Source organism: Malus sylvestris, chromosome 1 (genome assembly GCF_916048215.2).
Source record: "Malus sylvestris chromosome 1, drMalSylv7.2, whole genome shotgun sequence".
NCBI lineage: Eukaryota > Viridiplantae > Streptophyta > Magnoliopsida > Rosales > Rosaceae > Malus > Malus sylvestris.
In genome coordinates this window covers 25,152,516-25,175,734 of record NC_062260.1, presented here as the reverse complement: position 1 = coordinate 25,175,734, position 23,219 = coordinate 25,152,516, and the positions used below count along the sequence as shown (strand labels likewise).

Below are 23,219 nucleotides of genomic sequence, written 5' to 3'. Positions count from 1 at the left end.
AGATTATGGAATATGAACTTTTGAGGTATGAGTTATTTATTTTTTTATTTTATTTTTAAATCTCGAGCATGCTAGGGTATGCATGCACACGGCGCACCTTATGGAAACGTAACTGGTGAATTAAAGCTAGCCGTTGAATCAAAGTACTTAGATTATGGGACCATTAAGGATCAAAGATGATGAAAAATGAAGGGCCTGATTACGGTGTTCACGTTTCTAATTGGTCATCTAAATTGTGTATGAAAAACAGTGGAAATCTTATCCCACTACCACGTAAAGACGGTTATGGCGGTTAGTGGTAAGCACCCCACACCCCCGCCGTTTCCTTGCATGTTCAAAATAGATGATAAAATTACGTAAATGTCCTCTGGTATGATTTGCAATATCATGGATCACCGTTGGATGTGATCAAGATTATGATACATGCGATTACTCGGGTTGGCACGTAGGGGAGTCTAATACAGAACTCCGAGTGCATGATTGCATGAGTGCATGAGTGAAAGCACAGTTTCTTGACTGCAGGGTGGGTGATGGACCCATTGCAGGATCACCTGCATATGCAGATGACGAAGTTGGTGCTTGTGGTGCAACCGGAGATGGTGATGTCACGATGCGTTTCATTCCATGGTAATGCACTGGTCATCTTTGCTCCTGGTCTTACGTTCTTCTCTTGTAGAGTATATTGCTATAGGATGCCAATTTCAGTCAACCATTACAAATCTTCGTTTTTGAAATTCGGTTTTGCTCCAACAATATCAACAGTTTACTATTTTTGAAGTTTTCCTTTTGGGCGACGATGAAGTTATGAATGTTGCTATTGACTTGCCTTCTTATAGCCGTAATCAAGAAGTACAGTTTGTCTTAAATGTAAAGCAAATACTGTCATTAATCAAACCATACCTGTTGGAGGCTTGTCAAGCATTCAAAACTGGTTTCCTTCCGGCCTGGTGGCTTGAGTTTTGAACGTAACAATCCGATCCATCATTTTGCAACTCCGGTAAAGAATGCATTGCGTGTGCGTCAAGCAGGCTTTGTTTTCTGTCATGCCCTGTGTATTTAGTCCCCAATCTGCTCCTATACTGAATCTATTAAATGATTGAACTACAGTTATCAAATTGTGGAGAGTATGAGATTAGGGATGGAACCTAAACTCGCTGCGAAGGATGCGATATCACAATCACGAGAAAATTCCCTGGTTTTGTTGGAGCTGTTTTTGCCATCAATAAGAAGGGCGTGCACGCCGGAGCTTGCCACGGATGGACATTTCAGTACTCAGTGAGAAGCCCGGACATGGACGATGTGACGGTTTATACCGTGCTACCGTGACAAGGCTCCGCTTGTCAACAAGAGTCCTGTTATTGCACCGTTCTATTGTCTACGAAATCTGTTACATTAGAGCATGAAAACAACATGCTGTTGCAGTTAATTAGAGTAGGGTTTTTTTTTTTTTTAGCAAACGATATTATCTACACTAAGATGTGGGATAGTAGGTTATGCCTCACAATGGGTTAGTAATAATGTGGTTCAAATTTCCATGTGGCAAGAATCGAACCTAAGACTTCTCACTTACAAGTAAAGAGGAATACCACTAAACTTATAAGTAAAAATGAATATCACTAAACTGTAGTACTAACTGGCAGAGGAGGAGTATTTTAAACTCGGCATTGAGCTAAAATAATTTTCAAGATTGACATAACTCCTCACTTTGGTCCTTAAGATTTGAAATCGATAGAACTGATTATAAGTTTGACCAAATTATTGACAGTGGACCAACTCAATGACCATTTCTACGATTTGAAATCTCAAGAACCAAAGTGAAAAGTTATACCAATCTGATGACCATTTTGAGTAAAAAGACTTTTAAACTCCTCTAATTCAACTCGCAATTTAATATACTCCAATTGATTGTAATTTAGGTAGCGCATAGATCCTTTTTTGTTTGATGTTTTATCATGTTATGTTTTCTAAAAAAAAGAATTTTACTTTTGAAAAAAAATAAAGAAATATTTGGACAATTTAATTTGCAAATTTGTTTTACAATGTGGTATTTTGGACCAATCTAATATATGAGAAGAAATATTGAAGCTTGAATACAAAGATAAGCGCAATGCACTGACCAACAAACTTATAATTTAATTATAAATATAATTTTTACCAGATTTTACCGGTTGGATTTGGCTTCATGCACTGACCAACAAACAATGACCATGGTCAAAGGGTAATAAGAAAATAACCAGAGAAAAGCAAACATGCTAGAAGCCTAGATCTCTGGTTGCAACGGCCCGTTTTCCTGTCGTTTTGTTTCCTTTTGTGGTCAATAAAAGCGCCAAATTCCACTTCGGCCAACGAACGCGATCACCGGTTTTTTGAAATTCCACCTGAAAGTTCTTCCGTTTTCGCCGCCTTCAACATTATCCTTCATATAATTCAAACCTCGTTGAATGGAACGTGATGTAGATTGCTGTATTGAACCAGATGAATCTCCCCCTCTCCCGCACGCGCAGTTTGACGGCGGAGCCACGGCGGCGGCTTTGAGCTGCAGCCTCACCTTGGACCGCATCGGGGAAGTCCTTCTCTTCTTAAACTCAGATGGGTTGTCTTGGAAATCGCTCGAGCCATTGGAAAATGTATTTAATTTCTCTCCTCTTCTTTCCCTTTTGTTTTTGTCTTTAAATTGATTTATTTGATAGTAAAGTTTCTATTTTTATCAACTCTAGATTGAAATTTGTTCTTAATTGTGTTATAGTTGTGATACTTTCAAATTTTAGTATGGATTCTGGGATTTCTGCTGCTTATTAGGCCTAATGGCAACTGGGTTCTTCTAAATTCTGATTTTTCATCACTTTTGCCTGAGCTTTGTGACAAACATTTTACTTTGTTAATTTATTTACTCGGGATCCTGTATGATTTTTCGGTGGAGCATTTATGATCGTTAATCGATGAGTTGATTATAATGTTTAATCATGAAATTTTGAAATTTTTATTACTGTCTAATATATCAGGATGACTCAACTTGTTTGGGCATCACATTTACTTCAAAGGTTGCAACCGAGATCAAATTTTCCGATGTGTATTCCGTTGAGTTGATCAGCCACGGTTTGATCCATGTACCAAAGGTTTCTAATGCTAGAAGATGCCTTTCTGGTCATCATGAATCTGAGGTTTGTTCAATTCCCATTCTTGGCTATTTTGTTTCACTCCCTCATATGGTATTGATGTCGTTGGCGTTTACATAGGTTCAGGTTTACCGCTTTACAGTGCATGGTTTCCAGCAGTCAAAGACTCTGCCTTCTCTTCGGGTCCTGGCTGCATATACGTTTGGTCATAATGATCTCCAAACATGTCAGATGTGGGTTGATCAGATTAATGCTTCTCTGGCCCTAGAACAGGGGCGACCAAAGAATCTATTGGTATGTTTTGTAGTTTGCCAATTGCTATATCATTATGCTTGTTTGGGTTTTTGAGTCCTTTAGGTGGTTTATCAAAATTGACATAAAGTGGTATTATATTTTTCCAGAATCTTTTTCTGATTGACTAGGTTTTTGTTCATCCAAAGAGTGGGAAGGGAAACGGCTGCAAAATTTGGGACTCTGTGGCTCCTATATTCTCCCATGCTAAAGTGAAAACAAAGGTAGAGTTCTTGCTTGTTCATTTACTCCTGTAATGGGAATCAAGACCACAAGCAAACCAATTGAATATACAAAGTGAGCCTTCTTAAATTTTGTTTTCAATTCCAACATCAGGTCATTGTGACCCAAAGGTCAGGGCACGCATATGATATGATGGCATCTATAGGTAACAAAGAGCTTGCTTCATATGACGGAGTTATAGCCATTGTAAGTTATAACTTTCCTAGACTTATTTCAATCTTTGTAAAAGGAACATCTATACTGGCATACTTCTTCAGTTGATGCTATATTGTATTCCTTTTTAGGATTTTGAATTTATTCTATTCCTAATTTTGATTACTTGGTAATAATTGATTTGGAACTAGGGCGGTGACGGTTTCTTCAATGAAATCCTCAATGGATTTCTTTCTTCAAGGCATAAAGCTCCATACCCGCCAACTCCTTCAGGTTTTCTTCCTTCTGATACATGTCATGACAGTTTCTGTGTTCATGATCCAAATGAAACAGTTATTGGAACTTCTTCTCAGAACATTGAGCAGTCTCCTCTCCTCCCAAGTCCAATCCATGATGGTTCGGGAGCCCCAGTTATCAGTATGTATCATAATAATATTTTCCATACACATCAGCTTTGGTTTGATTTCTAGTTGTAACTGGTTGTTTTCGTACATATCACTGGATGTATCTAACACTACAAGAATTGAGGATATTTCTTCCCCCATCGCCTGATTGGTTCTGTTGTACAAACATGATATAATAGTATATAGTATTTGTATTTGTATTTTCAAATGCCTAAAACATGATTACTGTTTCTCTTTTCGAAAACCCAGCAGATGAAGATCCAGAGTTTCCCTTCCCCAATGAGCATTTCAGATTTGGAATTATTCCTGCTGGCTCTACCGATGCCATTGTGATGTGGTACTTCTCTACACTTCTCAGCCAGCATTCAATTTTTTCTGCCTTATTGGGTCTACACTTGCATTACTCACAATGTTGTCCAAATTGATACTTAATTTGAATTGAACATAATTAGCCGTTCGACTGTAGTTTACATATATAATGTGGTATTTAGATCGTTTAAATTGCAATATAGTTCACCAACTTACAAAATGCCAAGGAATCTTTCTTGAAATCAGTGTTTATGATAGTGAACCTCTGCTGAGTAGTGATGGATATTAGAAATGTTAATAGGTTGCTGCTCTCGATCCTGTTCCAGTATGATTCTTGGTCCTAGATCTTGTAGGAGTTTGTTGAATCCACTTTTATCAATGTTGCATCAGAAAGCTTGCACTTGAAGTGCCTAATCAAAAGTTGAAACTTCTTTAGGTCTCTTCCTGTTTGTTGTCATGGGGTGTAATTAAGTATATCTCTTATCGTTTATCATATATGAATTCACTATGCACATTTCACAAAAACCGTTAATATTCAATGTGTCTATTGGACATAATAACATATCTCAGTATCATTCAACCTTTATTTCATCTGGTATTGTTCCCTTTGGCCCAATGTAAGGTGTTGACTTTTTTTCTTTTCATTTTGTCAGCACAACTGGTGCTCGAGATCCTATAACATCTACATTTCACATTGTCCTTGGGAAAAGGGTTTCCCTTGATGTAGCCCAAGTTGTAAGGTGGAAAACAACATCTACATCAAAGGTTGAACCTTTTGTGCGCTATGCAGCATCTTTTGCCGGGTAGTTTCTCATTACAATTACTCAATGATATGGGTGATGCTCAGGTCTGGAAAATCAGATATTTGATTCTCATTTTAAGTTCTCTAAAATTCCAGATGTTTTATATTTTGTAGGTACGGATTTTATGGAGATGTCATTACTGAGAGTGAAAAATACCGTTGGATGGGTCCGAAAAGATATGATTATGCAGGAACAAGGGTATTTTTAAAGCACCGGTAATTTACTAGTTGGATTTCATATTTTGCTATGTGAGTCCCAAAATCACGAATGTTGGGTCTTAAATCATTCATATGGTCTCTGTGTATTTGTTTCCCAATATACTTTTGCCGTGTCGATTCTCTTCATTAGCTTTCTATGATTGTGACTAACAAGAAATTATCTTTTATTTTAATTAACAACATTGAACCATCTATCTTTTATATGTCGTATCATTCAGGTCCTATGAGGCAGAAGTAGCATATATAGAAGTCAAACCAGAAGGAAAGTCAATTCCTGAAAGAGGAAGTTTGAGCGGTCGCAAGCGACCATTTTGGAGCCCAAATAAATCCGATCAAGCAATATGCCGTGTTAACTGCAAGGTCTGTAGCAGCACCACCCCTTGCTCATATCCAGGAGAAACAAAATGGTCCATATCAAAGGGAAAGTTTCTTAGCATTGGTGCCGCAGTAATTTCCAATAGAAATGAAAGAGCACCTGACGGTTTGGTGGCCGATGCACACCTTTCAGACGGTTTCATGCATCTCATATTGATCAAAGACTGCTCTCATGCTCTCTATCTATGGTAATAATAATTTATAGCCCCCATCTAAATGCACATTCCTTCCTTCTCCCCTTGAGAATTGGATAATAACTGATATTGGTTCCCACATTTAAGCTAGAAAAATATTTCGGGTTTCAAATTGTTGGGATGGGCACATTCGAAGCTGCACCAATCTTTTGACGGCCAAATGATTTTTATGATACATTTGAAAGGCTCCCATTAGTAACATAGCACTGTAGAGTCGTCTATTTGTTTAGTCTGTTGAAGTGTTCTTCTATGGAGGTTTCGATTCCAAGTTCTTGACCATCTGTCCATAATTCCTCTCACCACCTTAAGAATTATCTGTTACAGAGGTTTTTATGCAAAATTCTGAAGATTTTACCTTTTCTTGGCATCAATTATCGTGCATATGTCGATACTTTTTCGCTTCTTTATCCACGAAGATCACAGTAAAAATTTTCTTATGTATGATTAATTTGCAGGCATCTTACCCAGCTTGCAAAGAAGGGTGGAAACCCCTTCGATTTCAAGTTTGTTGAACATCACAAGGTATATATGATTATTCATCATGTTTTCATCACTCGTGTTGTCAAATTAATCTCGACTGTAATATTTTTTGTTCATATGTTTGGTACAGACCACTGCTTTTACGTTCACGTCTTCCGGCAACGAGAGTGTATGGAATTTGGACGGGGAACTCTTTCAAGCACACCAATTATCGGCGCAAGTATTTCGAGGCCTTGTTAGCTTGTTTGCCTCCGGTCCTGAAATTTGATACAACTTTGCCCATGATGTACCTTATTCGTACTTTTTTTGTATTTTCCATTTTCTAGTTTGGTACCCAAATATAAATTCCAAGAAAATAAATCCAACAATTTCATTTCCGAACTTTGATTAGTGTGTATTTTATACGAGCGATATTGGAAAGGGGAAATCTAACGCAAATGTGAATCCTAACTTTGTCCCCGCAAATTATTAAAGAGCGGAATCCACAGGCTAGAGTTGCATTCCAAAGAAGAAGCTTTCGACTCAACGGGAGTACAAGAACAAGCAGTCCCCAGTGCAGCTACAAACAAGCAGCGAACTAGCTAATCAGGCTGACGGAGTTGCTTTCCAGGGAACAGGCGGGCACCTCAACGGTCATCGATTAGCTAGTTCGCTATGATCAGCTCTCATATATCGTTGCTGCAAAAGATTTGTAGCTGAGATACAACAATGGCTATGCTCTCTAGAGCGTTACATTTGGTAGACATTGATAATATTATTTGCCCATAGGAATTCCGAAGTTAAGTGAGTTTGGGTGAAAGCAGTCTTGGGATGAGTGGCTCCCTGGGAAGTTCTTGTGCTGAAACCCAAGAACAAATCCATGCAGGCTGGGTTCAAAGCAGACAATATCTTGCCATGCGGATTGGGTCCGGGATGTGACAGAATTTCTTAATGGGGGAACAAGTTTGCAAAAGTTAAATTCCACTAATATTGTCTTAATTCAGAAGATACCAAATCCCGAATCGGTGAGCCGTTTTCAACCAATAAGTTTGTGTAATTATTCCTATAAAGTGCTCTCAAAGATATTAACAAATTGACTAAAACCCCTGCTTTATAATATTATTTCTCCATGTCAAAATGCTTTTCTTGAGGCTGTTACGGTGAAGATGGGTTTTGATAGAAATTTGGTGAATTTGGTGATGAATTGTGTTACCACGGTGGAGTTTTCAGTTTTGATCAATGGCCATCCGGGAAGGAGATTTAAGCCGACAAGGGGTTTGAGGCAAGGTGACCCACTTTCACCATATTTATTTCTTATTGTTAGTGAGGTGTTGTCTCTTCTAATTCGATATGCTACTAATATGGGATTTGTGGAGGAAATCCGGATTAGTGCTAATGGACCATGCCTTTCTCATCTTCTATTCGCTGATGACACTCTGATTTTGATGAAAGCCACAAGAAGCAACTATCAGAATATTGTGAATCTTCTCAATGCCTAACGTTATGCTTTCGATCAGGATATTAGTTTGCAAAAGTCAGTTGTTTATTTTAGTGCTAATACTCCAGTTGTGGTTCGTCAAGAACTTTGTGGCGTTCTGAATATGCCACAAGTGGAGGACCCAGGGAAATATCTAGGAATCTCGACAGATTGGGGAAGTTCAAAAAAAGAGGCTTTGGCCTATGTAAATGATCGTGTTCTTCGGAAGATAGAAGGGTGGAAGCAACAATTCCTTTCTCAAGCTGGACGGGAAGTGTTGATTAAGGCGGTTGCTCAAGCAGTGCCTGCTTACCCAATGAACATATTTAAATTTCCTGATTCCTTATGTAATGAGATTGATGCTGCTATTGCAAGATTTTGGTGGGGTCAAAGAGAAGATGAGAGGAGAATTCAGGGTTAGTTGGGAAGCTATGGGGTATTCAAAATCCAAGGGAGGAATGGGATTCAGGAATTTGAAAGAGTTTAACATTGTTCTTCTAGCCAAGCAATGTTGGAGATTAATTCATGATCCGAATTGTTTGTGGGCCCAGGTTTTAAAGGATCGATACTTTCCTCATGTCTCATTTTTGGAAGCCAGGAAGGGTGGGCGTGCCTCATGGATATGGTCTAGCTTGATCGAGGGAAGGGAGTTGTTGTTAAAGGGTATGCAATGGCAAGTTATGTGTGATCATCAAATTAAATTTTGGGTTGATAAATGGGTTCCGAATATTCATTGTGGCCACCCATTTCCTCTTAATGGAGTTGAGGTGGATAGCGAAATGCTTGTTGCTTCTGTTATTCACCCGGTTGACCAGAGATGGGATTTGGAGCCAATTCGCAATTTGATTCCTGATCAGGACTTCAAGGCAATTTCTAACATACAAGTGGGTGATTCCAGGAGGGATGATAGGTTGATATGGTCGGTAGATAATAAAAGGATTTACATTGTTAAATCTGGTTACAGATAGCTTCGAAATAACAAAGATAAAAGACGGAACTCGAGACCTTCGTCTTCAAGGCTTGTTGATCAGGTGGTGTGGAAAGGGATTTGGAGGTTGGATGCCCCTCCAAAAATTCGTAATTTTTTATGGAGATGAATCAAGGGGGCTATTGCTACGCAGCTGAGCCTTTTTCAAGTGAAGGTGTGTTTTGTCTCCCCTTTGCTCTATTTGCAATGGGTGAGGAGTCTATTAAACATCTACTATTTTTTTGTCCTTGGGTTGATTTGGTATGGTTTGGTGGACCCTTGAATTATAAGGTTGATAAGAATTCTATTACTAATTTTGATGATTGGCTTCGTAAAATGTTTAAGGAGAATTTTGGGGATAAAGTGGAGAGGGAGAGAATTCAAACCCTTTTGGCCTTCACGTGTTGGCATATACGGAAGACTCGATGTAAGTCTATTTTCAACTTTAAACCTCCTTCTCCTATGCAAACTATTCAGGCAATCCAATGTGCTTATGCTATGTTCTTGAAGGCGAAGGAAGGAAACACAATCCATCAAGATGCTAGACCTTTGGTTTAGCGAGATGATTTTTGGTCTCCACCCCCCTCCTAAACGGTGAAAATAATGTTGATGCGAGTTGGAAAGGGGGGGGGGGGTTTCAAATAGCTATGTGGGTGTTGTGATGAGAGATTCGAGGAATAGATGTTTAAAAATCAGAAGAAAGGAAGTGCAGGCCCCCAATGCAGTTGTTGCCGAAGCTTTGGCGGTGTTGGAAGGGTGTTGTTTGGCTCAACAAAGCAACTATTCTCATATAATGGTTGAATCTGATTGTAAGCAAATCATTTCTTATTTAAATGGTGATGTTGAAAATTGCAGTTGGGAGATATACCCCATTCTGAGACGCATACGGCCATTTGGGGGGGGGGGGGGTGGTTTATTTCTCAATTGCGTTTGGTCATGGGTGCCAAGATCTGGGAATGAAGCGGCGAACTTTGTCGCTAGATGTCGTGGAGCGGAGATGAGCGATTCCGTCTAGGTCGACAGGCCCTCATCTTCGTTGGTGAGAATTTTGAACAAAGACGGATTACCATGTCCTCATTCTTAGTTAGGGATGGCAACGGATCGGTTTGGGGAGGGAAATGCTATATCCATCCCCATAACCACGAAAATTAACCATATCCATAACCGCAAATTAACCATCGGGTATTATCCATAACCATACCCACCGGATAACGGATTTCTCATCGGTTAACGGTTATATCCATCTTCATTAATACAAAAAATATATTCGCCCAATTGACGCATGATAATTTAGTAAATATTAATTTCGTCATTAAATATTTGATTTATAAAATGATTTAATTAATGGATCTTGTGGAACATAAAAATTAAAGCTAAACATTTATAATATTGGTTGATCTTTGATATCTCGCATAAATAGTATTAAATTCACATAGATTTTGATTCATATCAAAACTTTTAACTTTGCCACAAAATAAAACTCACACAATGCAATTTTTGTATTCTCAAGGTAACGGATTCGGTGAATAATGAAATACATATATATATACATATAATTATATTATATATTATTCGGTTCGGATTCGGGTACGGATATGGATTGGGGACCCCTATAACCATATACAAAACCATAACCGAATAATATTCACGGTTATTCCCCATACCCAAAATATACCTGAATTTTCATACCCAAATCCAATCCATTCGGACGTCCACGATTATCGGGTTTAATGGTTAGAATTTTCATCCCTATTCTTAGTTTGGGCTGTTTGCGTCTTTTGATTTTCCCCTTCTTGCTTGGTTTTTTGTTGGTCAGATGCTTCTGACTTTCGGTTGTATCTGGTAGCTGTTTGCCTTGGAATGAATTTGCTTTTTACCAAAAAAAAAAAAAAAACAGCATAGTAGAAAGCAGAAGCAATCCAGACTCGAAAAACAGAACAGGTTTTTACAATTCTTTTGAAACACAATGGCAAAACACAAAATCCTCATAAACCAAACAAAAAAGGAGAATCAAGTTTCTTTCTTTTCATATTTTTGGGGATTTTCTCGGCAACCAAACAGAACAAAAACACAAACTGATCAAACAAGGAAAGAGAAATTAGAATCATCACCTCTCTCGGCCCTGCATAAAATCCCAAAAGAGGCACCAAATTATGATGCCTTATGCACCCCAAAAACCGAACAACTTCACCACCTTGAACTTTTGCAGTGCAAACAGGCCTAAAAAACCTCAGCAACTGCGGAGCCACGGCGGAGGCTTTGAGCCGCAGCCTCACCTTGGACCGCGTCGGGGAAGTCCTTGTCTCCTTAAACTCAGATGGGTTGTCTTGGAAATCGCTCCAGCCATTGGAAAATGTATTTAATTTCTCTCCTCTTCTTTCCCTTTTGTTTTTGTCTTTAAATTGATTTATTTGATAGTAAAATTTCTATTCTTATCAACTCTAGATGAGATTTGTTCTTAATTGTGTTACACTTGTGATACTTTTGAATTTTAGTATGGATTCTGGGATTACTGCTGCTTATTAGGCCTAATGGCAACTGGGTTCTTCTAAATTTCTGATTTTTCATCACTTTTGCCTGAGCTTTGTGACAAACATTTTACTTTGTTAATTTATTTACTCGGGATCCTGTATTATTATTCGGTGAAGCATTTATGATCGTTAATCGATGAGTTGATTATACCGTTTAATCATGAAATTTTGAAATTTTTACTTCAAAGGTTGCAACCGAGATCAAATTTTCCGATGTGTATTCCGTTGAGTTGATCAGCCACGGTTTGATCCATGTACCAAAGGTTTCAAATGCTAGAAGATGCCCTTCGGGTCTTCATGAATCTGAGGTTTGTCCAATTCCCATTCTTGGCTATTTTGTTTCACTCCCTCATATGGTATTTATTGATGTCGTTGGTGTTTACATAGGTTCAGGTTTACCGCTTTACAGTGCATGGTTTCCAGCAGTCAAAGACTCTGCCTTCTCTTTGGGCCCTGGCTGCATATACATTTGGTCATAATGATCTCCAAACATGTCAGATGTGGGTCGATCAGATTAATGCTTCTCTGGCCCTAGAACAGGGGCGACCAAAGAATCTGTTGGTATGTTTTGTAGTTTGCCAATCGCTTTATCATTATGCTTGTTTGGGTTTTTGAGTCCTTTAGGTGGTTTATCAAAATTGGCATAAAGTGGTATTATATTTTTCCAGAATCTTTTTCTGATTGACTAGGTTTTTGTTCATCCAAAGAGTGGGAAGGGAAACGGCTGCAAAATTTGGGACTCGGTGGCTCCTATATTCTCCCATGCTAAAGTGAAAACAAAGGTAGAGTTCTAGCTTGTTCATTTACTCCTGTAATGGGAATTAAGACTACAAGCAAACCTATTGAATGTACAACGTGATCCTTCTTAAATTTTGTTTTCAATTCCAACGTCAGGTCATTGTGACCCAAAGGTCAGGGCACGCATATGATATGATGGCATCTATAGGTAACAAAGAGCTTGCTTCATATGATGGAGTTATAGCCGTTGTAAGTTATAACTTTCCTAGACTTATTTCAATTTTTGTAAAAGGAACATCTATACTGGCATACTTCTTCGGTTGATGCTATATTGTATTACTTTTTAGGATTTTGAACTTATTCTATGCCTAATTGTTGATTACTTGGTAATAATTGATTTGGAACTAGGGCGGTGATGGTTTCTTCAATGAAATCCTCAATGGATTTCTTTCTTCAAGGCATAAAGCTCCGTACCCGCCAACTCCTTCAGGTTTTCTTCCTTCGGATACATGTCATGACAGTTTCTGTGTTCATGATCCAAATGAAACAGTTATTGGAACTTCTTCTCGGAACATTGAGCAGTCTCCTCTCCTCCCAAGTCCAATCCACGATGGTTCGAGAGACCCAGTTATCAGTATGTATCATAATAATATTTTCCATATACATCAGCTTTGATTTGATTTTTAGTTGTAACTGGTTGTTTTCGTACATATCACTGGATGTATCTAACACTACAAGAATTGAGGATATTTCTTCCCCCATCGGCTGATTGGTTCTGTTGTACAAACATGATATAATAGTATATAGTATTTGTATTTGTATTTTCTAATGCCTAAAACATGATTACTGTTTTTTCTCTTTTCGAAAACCCATCAGATGAAGATCCAGAGTTTCCCTTCCCCAATGAGCATTTCAGATTTGGAATTATTCCTGCTGGCTCTACCGATGCCATTGTGATGTGGTACTTCTCTACACTTCTCAGCCAGCATTCAAAATTTTCTGCCCTATTGGGTCTAGACTTGCATTACCCACATGTCCAAATTGTACTTAATTTGAATTGAACATAATTAACCGTTTGACTGTAGTTTACATACATAATGTGGTATTTAGATCGTTTAAATTGCAATATAGTTCACCAACTTACAAAATGCCAAGGAATCTTTCTTGAAATTAGTGTTTATAATAGTAAACCTCTGCTGAGTAGTGATGGATATTAGAAATGTTAATAGATTGCTGCTTTCGATCCTGTTCCAGTATGATTCTTGGTCCTAGATCCTGTAGGAGTTTGTTGAATCCACTTTTTTCTATGTTGCATCAGAAACCTTGAACTTGAAGTGCCTAATCAGAATTTGAAACTTCTTTAGGTCTCTTCCTGTTTGTTGTCATGGGTTTATTTAAGTATATCTCTTATCGTTTATCATATATGAATTCACTATGCACATTTCACAAAACCCTTTAATATTCAGTGTGTCTATTGGACATAATAACATATCTCAGTATCTTTCTACCCTTATTTCATCTGGTATTGTTCCCTTTGGCCCAATGTAAGGTGTTCACTTTTTTTTTTTTTTTTTTTTCATTTTGTCAGCACAACTGGTGCTCGAGATCCTATAACATCTACATTTCACATTGTCCTTGGGAAAAGGGTTTCCCTTGATGTAGCCCAAGTTGTAAGGTGGAAAACAACATCTACATCAAAGGTTGAACCTTTTGTGCGTTATGCAGCATCTTTTGCCGGGTAGTTTCTCATTACAATTACTCAATGATATGGATGATGCTCTGGTCTGGAAAATCAGATATTTGATTCTCATTTTAAGTTCTCTAAAATTCCAGATGTTCTATTTTTTGTAGGTACGGATTTTATGGAGATGTCATTACTGAGAGTGAAAAATACAGTTGGATGGGTCCGAAAAGATATGATTATGCAGGAACAAGGGTATTTTTAAAGCACTGGTAATTTACTAGTTGATTTCATATTTTGCTATGCGAGTCCCAAAATCACGAATGTTGGGTCTTAAATCATTCATATGGTCTCTGTGTATTTGTTTCCTAATATACTTTCACCGTGTAGATTCTCTTCATTAGCTTTCTATGATTGTGACTAACAACAAATTATCTTTTATTTCAATTAACAACATTGAACCATCTATCTTATATATGTCGTATCATTCAGGTCCTATGAGGCAGAAGTAGCATATATAGAAGTCAAACCAGAAGGAAAGTCAATTCCTGAAAGAGGAAGTTTGAGCGATCACAAGCAACCATTTTGGAGCCCAAATAAATCCGATCAAGCAATATGCCGTGTTAACTGCAAGGTCTGTAGCAGCACCACCCCTTGCTCATATCCAGGAGAAACAAAATGGTCCATATCAAAGGGAAAGTTTCTTAGCATTGGTGCCGCAGTAATTTCCAATAGAAATGAAAGAGCACCTGATGGTTTGGTGGCCGATGCACACCTTTCAGACGGTTTCATGCATCTCATATTGATCAAAGACTGCTCTCATGCTCTCTATCTATGGTAATAATTTATAGCCCCCATCTAAGTGCACATTCCTTCCTTCTCCCCTTGAGAATTGGATACTAACTGATATCGGTTCCCACATTTAAGCTAGAAAAATATTTCGGGTTTCAAATTGTTGGGTTGGGCACATTCGGAGCTGCACCAATCTTTTGACGGCCAAATGATTTTTATGATAAAGGCTCCCATTAGTAACATGGCAGTCTAGAGTCGTCTATTTGTTTAGTATTTTGAAGTGTTCTTCTATGGAGGTTTCTATTCCAAGTTCTTAACCATCTGTCTATAATTCCTCTCACCACCTTAAGAATTATCTGTTACAGAGGTTTTTATGCAAAATTCTGAAGGTTTTACTTTTTCTTGGCATCAATTATCGTGCATATGTCGATACTTTTTCACTTCTTTATCCACGAAGATCACACTAAAAGTTTCTTATATATGATTAATTTGCAGGCATCTTACCCAGCTTGCAAAGAAGGGTGGAAACCCCTTCGATTTCAAGTTTGTTGAACATCACAAGGTATATATGTTTATTCATCATGTTTTCATTGCTCGTGTTGTCAAATTAATTTCGACTGTAATATTTTTTTGTCCATATGTTTGGTACAGACCACTGCTTTTACGTTCACGTCTTCCGGCAACGAGAGTGTATGGAATTTGGACGGGGAACTCTTTCAAGCACACCAATTATCGGCGCAAGTATTTCGAGGCCTTGTTAGCTTGTTTGCCTCCGGTCCTGAAATTTGATACAACTTTGCCCATGATGTACCATATTCATACTTTTTTTGTATTTTCCATTTTCTAGTTTGGTACCCAAATATAAATTTCAAGGAAATAAATCCAACAATTTCATTTCTGAACTTTGATTAGTGTGTATTTTATACGAGCGATATTGGAAAGGGGAAATCTAACGCAAAAGTGAATCCTAACTTTGTCCTCGGAAATTATTAGAGAGCGGAATCCACAGGCTAGAGTTGCATTCCAGAGAAGAAGCTTTCGACTCAACGGGAGTACAAGAACAAGCAGTCCCCAGTGCAGCCACAAACAAGCAGCGAACTAGCTAATCAGGCTGACGGAGTTGCTTTCCGGGGAACAGGCGGGCGCCTCAACAGTCATTGATTAGCTAGTTCGCTATGATCAGCTCTCAGATATCGTTGCTACAAAAGATTTGTAGCTGAGATACAACAATGGCTATGCTCTCTAGAGCGTTACATTTGGTAGACATTGATAATATTATTTGCCTATATACCTTCTCTGTGTACTCAACCAAGGTTCACGTGAACTTGACGGTGCAACAAATTTGTAGTAGTGACGGACAAAAACACTTTCAAATAATAAAAAATCGCTTCTGATCACGTTTAATAAGAAGTTTACATATACTTTTTGTGAGCAATGAGTATCTGCTCTATTTTTTAAGAGAAGTCCAAATATGGCTCAAAGAAAACAAGACAACCTAGCAACCTACCAACAAAATGCAATAGAAAATGGTTATATCAAAGTTGGTGTTGAATGACATGCATGGAAAAGGTTGAGCTATAAAAAAAAAGAAAAAAAAAAAGTCAAATGCTTCAAATGTCGTACTCTTGGATGAGTCCACGGTAATTGTTGGTCGTCGACACCAACTAAATATTTTATTAAACAAGGAAAAATGATAGACCAACTAAATTAAACAAAAAAAATTCATATTTCTCCCATTGGACTTCGATTTTTTGATAGACCAACTAATTATTCTGGTCATGTTTGTTTCCTTTGCTACCAAATACATTGGACTTCGATTTTGTGAAGGATCATTCTTATGCAAATGTTTGATTATTTCCATCATATTTTCATATGTAATGTCGTGGCCTTGGCCAATGAAAGTTGGTTCAGTTGGTAAGGACGCGTATGTGGTTAATCTTCAATCCAAGGTCGAACCCCGACATCGATTCTTGTTGGTGCGCGTTATGTAAATTCTTACGTAAATTTATACTAGTGACAATTGACAATTAGGTGTCACGTGTAAGCCCTTACGACTTGAGGTTGTAGGTAGGCTCTGGCGGTGATAAAAGCCAATCTCCCTCTAAACTTTTATGTTACTAGAAAAAAGTATGTCATGGTCTTGGACAATTTATACACAGAAAATTAATAATTAATTCAAAATATTGAAGTCCAAATTTTAATGTAAAACCAACAATTTTTCTTTTTCATATGCGTAGAGAATCAGGATCATAATAGTTTTAATACTCATATTTCAGAAACTAATCGAGTAAACATACCACTAAGGCAATGACTTACGCAAGATGAATATAATTTATATAAACCACTCTCTCTGGGATTAATTGAATGGTTTTAAATTCTAATTAAGATTATGCATTGTGATTCAGTGGTATTATACATATACATACATGCTAAGAAATTCGTCCAGATTCTAAGAAATAACTAGTTAAGTTCTCTGTACCAGCTGCTAATATAATATATAATGTGTGGGTATATATATATGGGGAAATTGCAGTTGCAGTATTTTAGCATGCGAAGGTCTCTATCCCCTCGTGACTTCTGATAGTGCCTAATTACAAATTAATTGGCAGATAAATAGGAGAAAATTCAAGGTGGTTTCCGCCCCGGAGCATCGAATTTGCTCTTATCCTAAGCCTTTTAGGTAAGAGTCCAAAGGTGGTGGATTTTCAAACGCTTCCGCGAAGCAGTAATATAGATTATTACACTTATAAATACAAAAACAAGTTTTACATTGCGTTGAAAACAAACAGAAACTGAAAAGTCGTAACCAGAATCAAACATACCTTGGTGGGGTTGCATTTCTCACGTCATCTGCTTCTGACCAGCTATAACTTATTCCAAATTTCCATTTTTGCAAATGGTGGTTGAATGTCAACGTGTTTTTGCAGAGAGAGATATTGATGGGTTTTTGTTCATTTCTCATGAGGAGTTGAACAAGTGCTTCAAGTCTGATGAGTCTTGAAGCTTGAGCAGCTGGTATGTTTTTCTTTTGTTTTCTGTGCATTACTTTTCTGGGGTTTTGAGTTTTTGTTGTTCTTTTGAACTTTTGAGTGCCACTTCTTGGAATTTTATATTTATATGGGAAGCGGGAAGTGATTTCCGCACGCTCGTTTTTATTCCTTGCACACCCCCAATGATTTCTGCTCACTCGTTTTCTTTCAGATCTTTGGGTTTTTTTTTTTTGGTAGTTTGAGGATTATTTCAATTTACTAATTTGTTGTGTTAAAAATGCTGATTTATTTGGTTGTGCTATTGTGCTTTGTTTCTACTTGGTAAAGAGGATTTCCAGTTCCACAGAGGAGTATCAGAGAGATGGATGGGAGTGATATTGCTGAAGGAGGTGAAAATATTCAACCTTCTTCTCTTTCAATTGTTGGCATTGCTGTCAGTGGGGACAGAAATAGCAAATACATAGTTAGGTGGGCTCTGGATAAGTTTGTTCCGGAGGGAAATGTTTTCTTCAAGTTGATTCATGTCCGGGAAAGGATCACCGGAGTTCCAACACCAAGTAAGCTTTGCTTCTTCGAGTTCATGTGTTGCGAAACAATTGAATCTCATGTGTTGAACATTTTTCATTTTCTATTATGTTTAGAAATTCTTGTTCTTGTTGTGATTGTAGTGGGAAGTCTGATTCCTATTTCGCAAGTACGAGAGGACGTAGTAGCTGCCTATCGAAAGGAAATGGAGTGGCAGGCGAGTGAAATGCTTGTTCCATACAAGAAAATGTGTGCTTATAGGAAGGTAAATTAACTTTCTTATTCTGTGAAGTTTGATAGTAAGAAAATCGGTGGTGACAAGAGCGTAATCTGCTATAGTTTGAATGCAGGTGCAAGTAGAAGTTGCACTTGTTGAATCAGATGACGTTGCAAATGCAATAGCAGAAGAGGTTGCTGAGTCTGCTATAAGCAATCTCGTCTTAGGTGCCCCATCTCGTGGCATGTTTAAAAGGTATTTTGCTGAAATGCAGGTGTTCAAATGGATTAACACTTGTTGGACCTTGCTAATCATTTGTTAGTTATTCAAATTTTCTTCTTGTTTCTTTGGTCCCCGAGCATATGTGATTTGGTTATACAACTTTCAGGTTGTCGTTATAAATCACGTCTGCCTGCACTCACACATGCAAGCGCAAATTAATATTACTAATTAGGAACATAGAGAACCATCCATGTATCTTCTTTGTATTTTGTGAGCAATTGTGTCAGAATTGCCTTATGAGTGATCATGTTAACAATTAATGCTCTTAGGAAACAAAATGGACTCTCCTTAAAAATCTCAGCCTGCACTCCAAGATTTTGCACCGTGTATGCTGTTTCAAAAGGAAAGTTGTCATCCCTACGTGCATCTGATCCCGCTGTTTCAAAAGGAAAGCTGTCATCCCTACGCACATCTGATTCTGAGTCAGTAGGAAGCATCAAAGATGACAACAGTGACACATGTTCTATCAGCAGTTCTTCGAGTTACACGTCTAGCTTACAGACAGGTACGATACTTGACTAGGGTTGAGTGCCATCTTCATATGTCGTGCGCTAATGGTGCTACCTATGCAAGCAGATGAATATTTAATTCCGGTCTTCTGTTTTTCAGGCACAGATGGCAGCTCGGTTACAGATGGCAGCTCGGTTGGTTCATACTCTCATTTCCGTTCTCCTCCTCTGACAGTGCAGCGATTTCAAGCTCTTACAAATATCAACAAGACCCTTCTTCGTACAAAGACAAATTCAAATGACACCATCCATTCTAGATGCCAATCTCAGGATCTTGGAAGCTTTGTTGCAGACAACCAGTCATGGACTTCAGATCAAGTGTCCACCTCAGACGTGGTTACAGATTATTCATCGGAGAGCCAGGTAGCACTTCCTGACTTCTTTTGACTTGGTTAAATGGTGCTTCTCAATGAATCATGCAGAAAAAGACATAGTTGGAATTTCATTTATGAGATGTGGTTTACAAATTACATTGTTGGTAGTTCTCTTTGATTTCAACAATATGAGAGTTGTATGTTTTTCAGTATTGATTGTATTGATCAATTTCCACGCAGGCGACTATCAACCTCGAGATAGAAAAGCTGAGAATTGAACTCAGACATGTCAAAGGAATGTATGCAATGGCTCAAAGTGAGACTATGGATGCTTCTAGGAAGGTAGGCATTCTTATCCTTGTTGACAGCAGAAAATACTTCATGATCCTTAAGATCTTTAATTTGGATGGTAAGAAAATTTTCTTTTTGATAATCAGATAAATGATTTAACTAAACGCCGGTTTGAAGAAGCATTAAGGCTCAAGGAGATAAATTCCATGGAGGAGAAAGCGAAAGTATTTGCAACAAAAGAAAAGGAGAAGTATGAATCTGCTATGAGGGAAGCTGATTACATGAAAGAGTGTGTCGAAAGAGAAGTTTCACTAAGGAGAGAAGCAGAGATGAAAGCCATGCATGGTGCCAAGGAGAACGAAAAACTTGAACATGCACTTGTAGGTCCTGTGTTATACCAGAAGTTCTCGTGGGATGAGATTGTTACAGCCACCTCATCTTTCTCCGAGGATCATAAGATTGGAATGGGAGCGTACGGAAATGTCTATAAATGCAGCTTTCATCATACAACTGCAGCAGTGAAAGTCCTTCACTCTATAGAGAATCACCAAACTAAGCAATTCCAGCAGGAGGTAAGTGACAATCATGACATAAAGCGGTAAACTTATTATCCTTCCTGCATGTACTGAACACTAATTTACATTTCGTTTTGGCTTGCAGCTTGAGATCTTGAGCAAAATCCGCCATCCCCATTTGCTTCTCCTTCTCGGTGCATGTCCTGATCACAGTAGCCTAGTCTACGAGTACATGGAAAACGGTAGCTTGGAGGACAGGTTGCTGCAGAAAAACGGTACACCTCCTATTCCTTGGTTTGAGAGGTTCCGAATTGCTTGGGAGATAGCCTCAACTCTCGTCTTTCTTCACAGCTCAAAGCCAAAACCAATCATCCATCGTGATCTGAAACCAGCCAATATCTTGCTAGATCATACACTTGTGAGCAAGATTGGCGACGTTGGCCTTGCCACAATGCTTAATTCAGATCCTTCTACGTCCAGTATATACAATGACACAGGGCCTGTTGGCACTCTCTCTTACATAGACCCCGAGTACCAAAGGACAGGAATAATCTCTCCACAATCGGATGTTTATGCTTTCGGAATGGTGATCTTGCAGTTGCTTACTGCAAAACCAGCAAGAGCTATAACACATCTGGTAGAAACAGCTGTTAACGATAAAAATTTAATGGATATTTTGGACCCTAAAGCCGGTCTTTGGCCAATGGAAGAGACAAGGCAGTTGGCTGAATTGGGATTGAGCTGCGCAGAGCTTCGACGCATAGACAGACCTGACTTGAAAGAACAAGTAGTTCCTTTACTTGAGAGATTGAAGGAGGTTGCTTATGCAGCGAAAAATTCAGCTTCTGCGGTTCATTGCCTACCTCCTAACCACTTCATCTGTCGAATTCTTAAGGTACACATAATCGCTCGCAGTTCGATGTCAAATTCTTACCGTTAAACGCCACATTAGTGAGTCTCGATGCGTGACAATTGTGTTTGATCCACATATCCAAAATAAAGAATACATAGTTTCATGCAATAACTCCACCTAGTAATCTGTATGCTATCTTTTGTTGCAGGATGTGATGAATGAGCCTTGTGTGGCGGCAGATGGTTACACTTACGACCGTAAAGCGATCGAGACATGGCTCGAAGAGAACGATAACTCGCCGGTGACAAATGTGCCATTGCCAAACAAGAATGTAATGCCAAATTATACTCTTCTTTCTGCAATTATGGAGTGGAAGTCCAGAGAACAATAGCATCTTCCTTTGTTAAGTAGTTGAATTTGTCCATGGTTTCAAATTTCAATGGAGTTTCTGTTTCATCCAACAACTAAAAAAAGTATAAGATTCAAGAATTGAAGGCCAGAAAGTATTTTACTGTGGACATGAAAAATTGTGATGACGTATAAAACGAGAACAACAAAATACTAGCGTTCTAAATCAATCATGCGACGTCACGTGAGAAAGTTAAAACACATATTAGTTTTTTTCAAAATTGCGGCAAAATTTGTTGGGAAAAAAGGGTGTGGTCCTATGTCATACCAATGTGCCATGTGTCATGCCATGTACGTAACCAAACTATATATTTGTTTGGTTTGGTACCACTAGGACTTAAATTGGCAAAAGGTTTATAACGCACAGGATCTTGACAAAAAAGTGTCAATTTCATTAAAGCAGTGCAATAATGATCACATGGTGATATGAGTTTATAAAAAAAACGATTAAATCATTCATTTATATTATAATATGTAAATTGATTAATCGTATTGTGTAATAGCGAAAACGTCACACTTAAAAATTTTGTTTTACTTTGAAGAACAATGCATAAAGCATATGTTTCATGCCAATGAGGAGGGCAAAATAGTAGTTTTGTATCTTTTGATAAAATGACAATTATATCTCTATTTTTTCATATTTTACCTTTTTTTCATATTTTACAAAATGACAATCATATCTCTATTTTTCCTATTTTACCTTCACTTTTGACACACAATATTTACATAATGAGGACAAAAAACAGTAATTATGTAACATTAAGATAAAATATGCACTTATTAAGAGAAATTTTCCCATCATAATTTTTTCATACTCTTTTTAAAATTTTAAAAACTAATCACACTCCTTAATAAAAAAAACAAAACATAAAATGAAATTGTTCATACACACAGAGTGTGCTCATCGGCTACTGATACGGGCCTTTGAAATTTCATCCAATGGTAAAAAATTATTATAGCTTTTAAGGAATCAAAACAGATAGATTGTTGGATGAAATTTCAAAGGTCTGAATCACTTGATCCGATAGCCTTGGTTGAAGAGATCCGAAGAGAATCTTTTTCCATACCTCCACACACGCCAGCTAGATAGTGATCTCTCACAGTCGGACTCAGAGCAACTTATGCTCACCCACCATGTATTTTATATAATCAAGGAATGAACAAGAAACAAACTAAACAAATTTCCAATATGCAAATGTTGGAATATACTTCAATCTAAATCATCGATATTGCCGATATTGTATAAAAAAAACATGATACATATTTGTGGCTACAATGTTATTGGCACGTTATTGATGAGATTGGGATATCAAGAATTTATTTTAGCCAAAATGGTCTGAGGTTTGATAAGGGCCAAAATGACTGTTAAATAATGATCAAAATGATAAAAATACATTCAATTTAATAAATAATGGGCAAAAATGATTTGACAAAAGTGAATGTATTTTTGTCATTTTATCCTTATTTAACGGAGATTTTTCACAGAATTACCAAAATAATCGACGGTGGACAAACTTAAGAACTAATTCTATCGGCTTTAAATCTCAATAATCAAAATAAAGAA

At 37.8% G+C, this 23,219-nt stretch overlaps 2 protein-coding genes and 1 pseudogene across 30 annotated transcripts; all 3 read left to right on the top strand.

The window, feature by feature from the left end:
* Window positions 1-285: 285 nt before the first annotated feature.
* Window positions 286-1,414, top strand: LOC126614981 (probable isoaspartyl peptidase/L-asparaginase 3; annotated as a pseudogene).
* An 847-nt stretch (window positions 1,415-2,261) lies between these two features.
* On the top strand, window positions 2,262-15,653 carry LOC126630279 (ceramide kinase). Of its 29 annotated transcripts, none has more exons than XM_050300441.1 (13): window positions 2,262-2,627; window positions 3,003-3,161; window positions 3,237-3,410; window positions 3,539-3,631; window positions 3,744-3,836; window positions 3,995-4,076; window positions 12,769-12,912; window positions 13,155-13,239; window positions 13,867-14,016; window positions 14,130-14,231; window positions 14,452-14,796; window positions 15,247-15,313; window positions 15,403-15,653. In XM_050300441.1, the coding sequence occupies exons 1-13, from the start codon at window positions 2,442-2,444 to the stop codon at window positions 15,538-15,540; spliced, it is 1,818 nt and encodes a 605-aa protein (XP_050156398.1). In that variant the 5' UTR covers window positions 2,262-2,441; the 3' UTR covers window positions 15,541-15,653. The 29 variants fall into 29 exon arrangements, with proteins under 29 accessions (XP_050156398.1, XP_050156402.1, XP_050156485.1 ...); XM_050300528.1 differs by lacking the exons at window positions 3,003-3,161; window positions 3,237-3,410; window positions 3,539-3,631; window positions 3,744-3,836; window positions 3,995-4,076 and adding exons at window positions 11,286-11,364; window positions 11,729-11,848; window positions 11,934-12,101; window positions 12,230-12,322; window positions 12,435-12,527 and having other exon boundaries at window positions 2,263-2,548; window positions 12,687-12,912; XM_050300501.1 differs by lacking the exons at window positions 3,003-3,161; window positions 3,237-3,410; window positions 3,539-3,631; window positions 3,744-3,836; window positions 3,995-4,076 and adding exons at window positions 11,286-11,364; window positions 11,729-11,848; window positions 11,928-12,101; window positions 12,230-12,322; window positions 12,435-12,527 and having other exon boundaries at window positions 2,264-2,548; window positions 12,687-12,912.
* A 2,007-nt stretch (window positions 15,654-17,660) lies between these two features.
* LOC126630271 (U-box domain-containing protein 35-like) lies at window positions 17,661-21,704 on the top strand. Its single transcript, XM_050300367.1, has 10 exons — window positions 17,661-17,766; window positions 18,069-18,298; window positions 18,410-18,531; window positions 18,617-18,738; window positions 19,035-19,270; window positions 19,375-19,637; window positions 19,829-19,930; window positions 20,026-20,451; window positions 20,540-21,289; window positions 21,456-21,704. Exons 2-10 carry the CDS (start codon window positions 18,103-18,105, stop codon window positions 21,636-21,638), a joined length of 2,400 nt encoding a protein of 799 aa, XP_050156324.1. The 5' UTR covers window positions 17,661-17,766; window positions 18,069-18,102; the 3' UTR covers window positions 21,639-21,704.
* The last annotated feature ends 1,515 nt before the right edge of the window (window positions 21,705-23,219 follow it).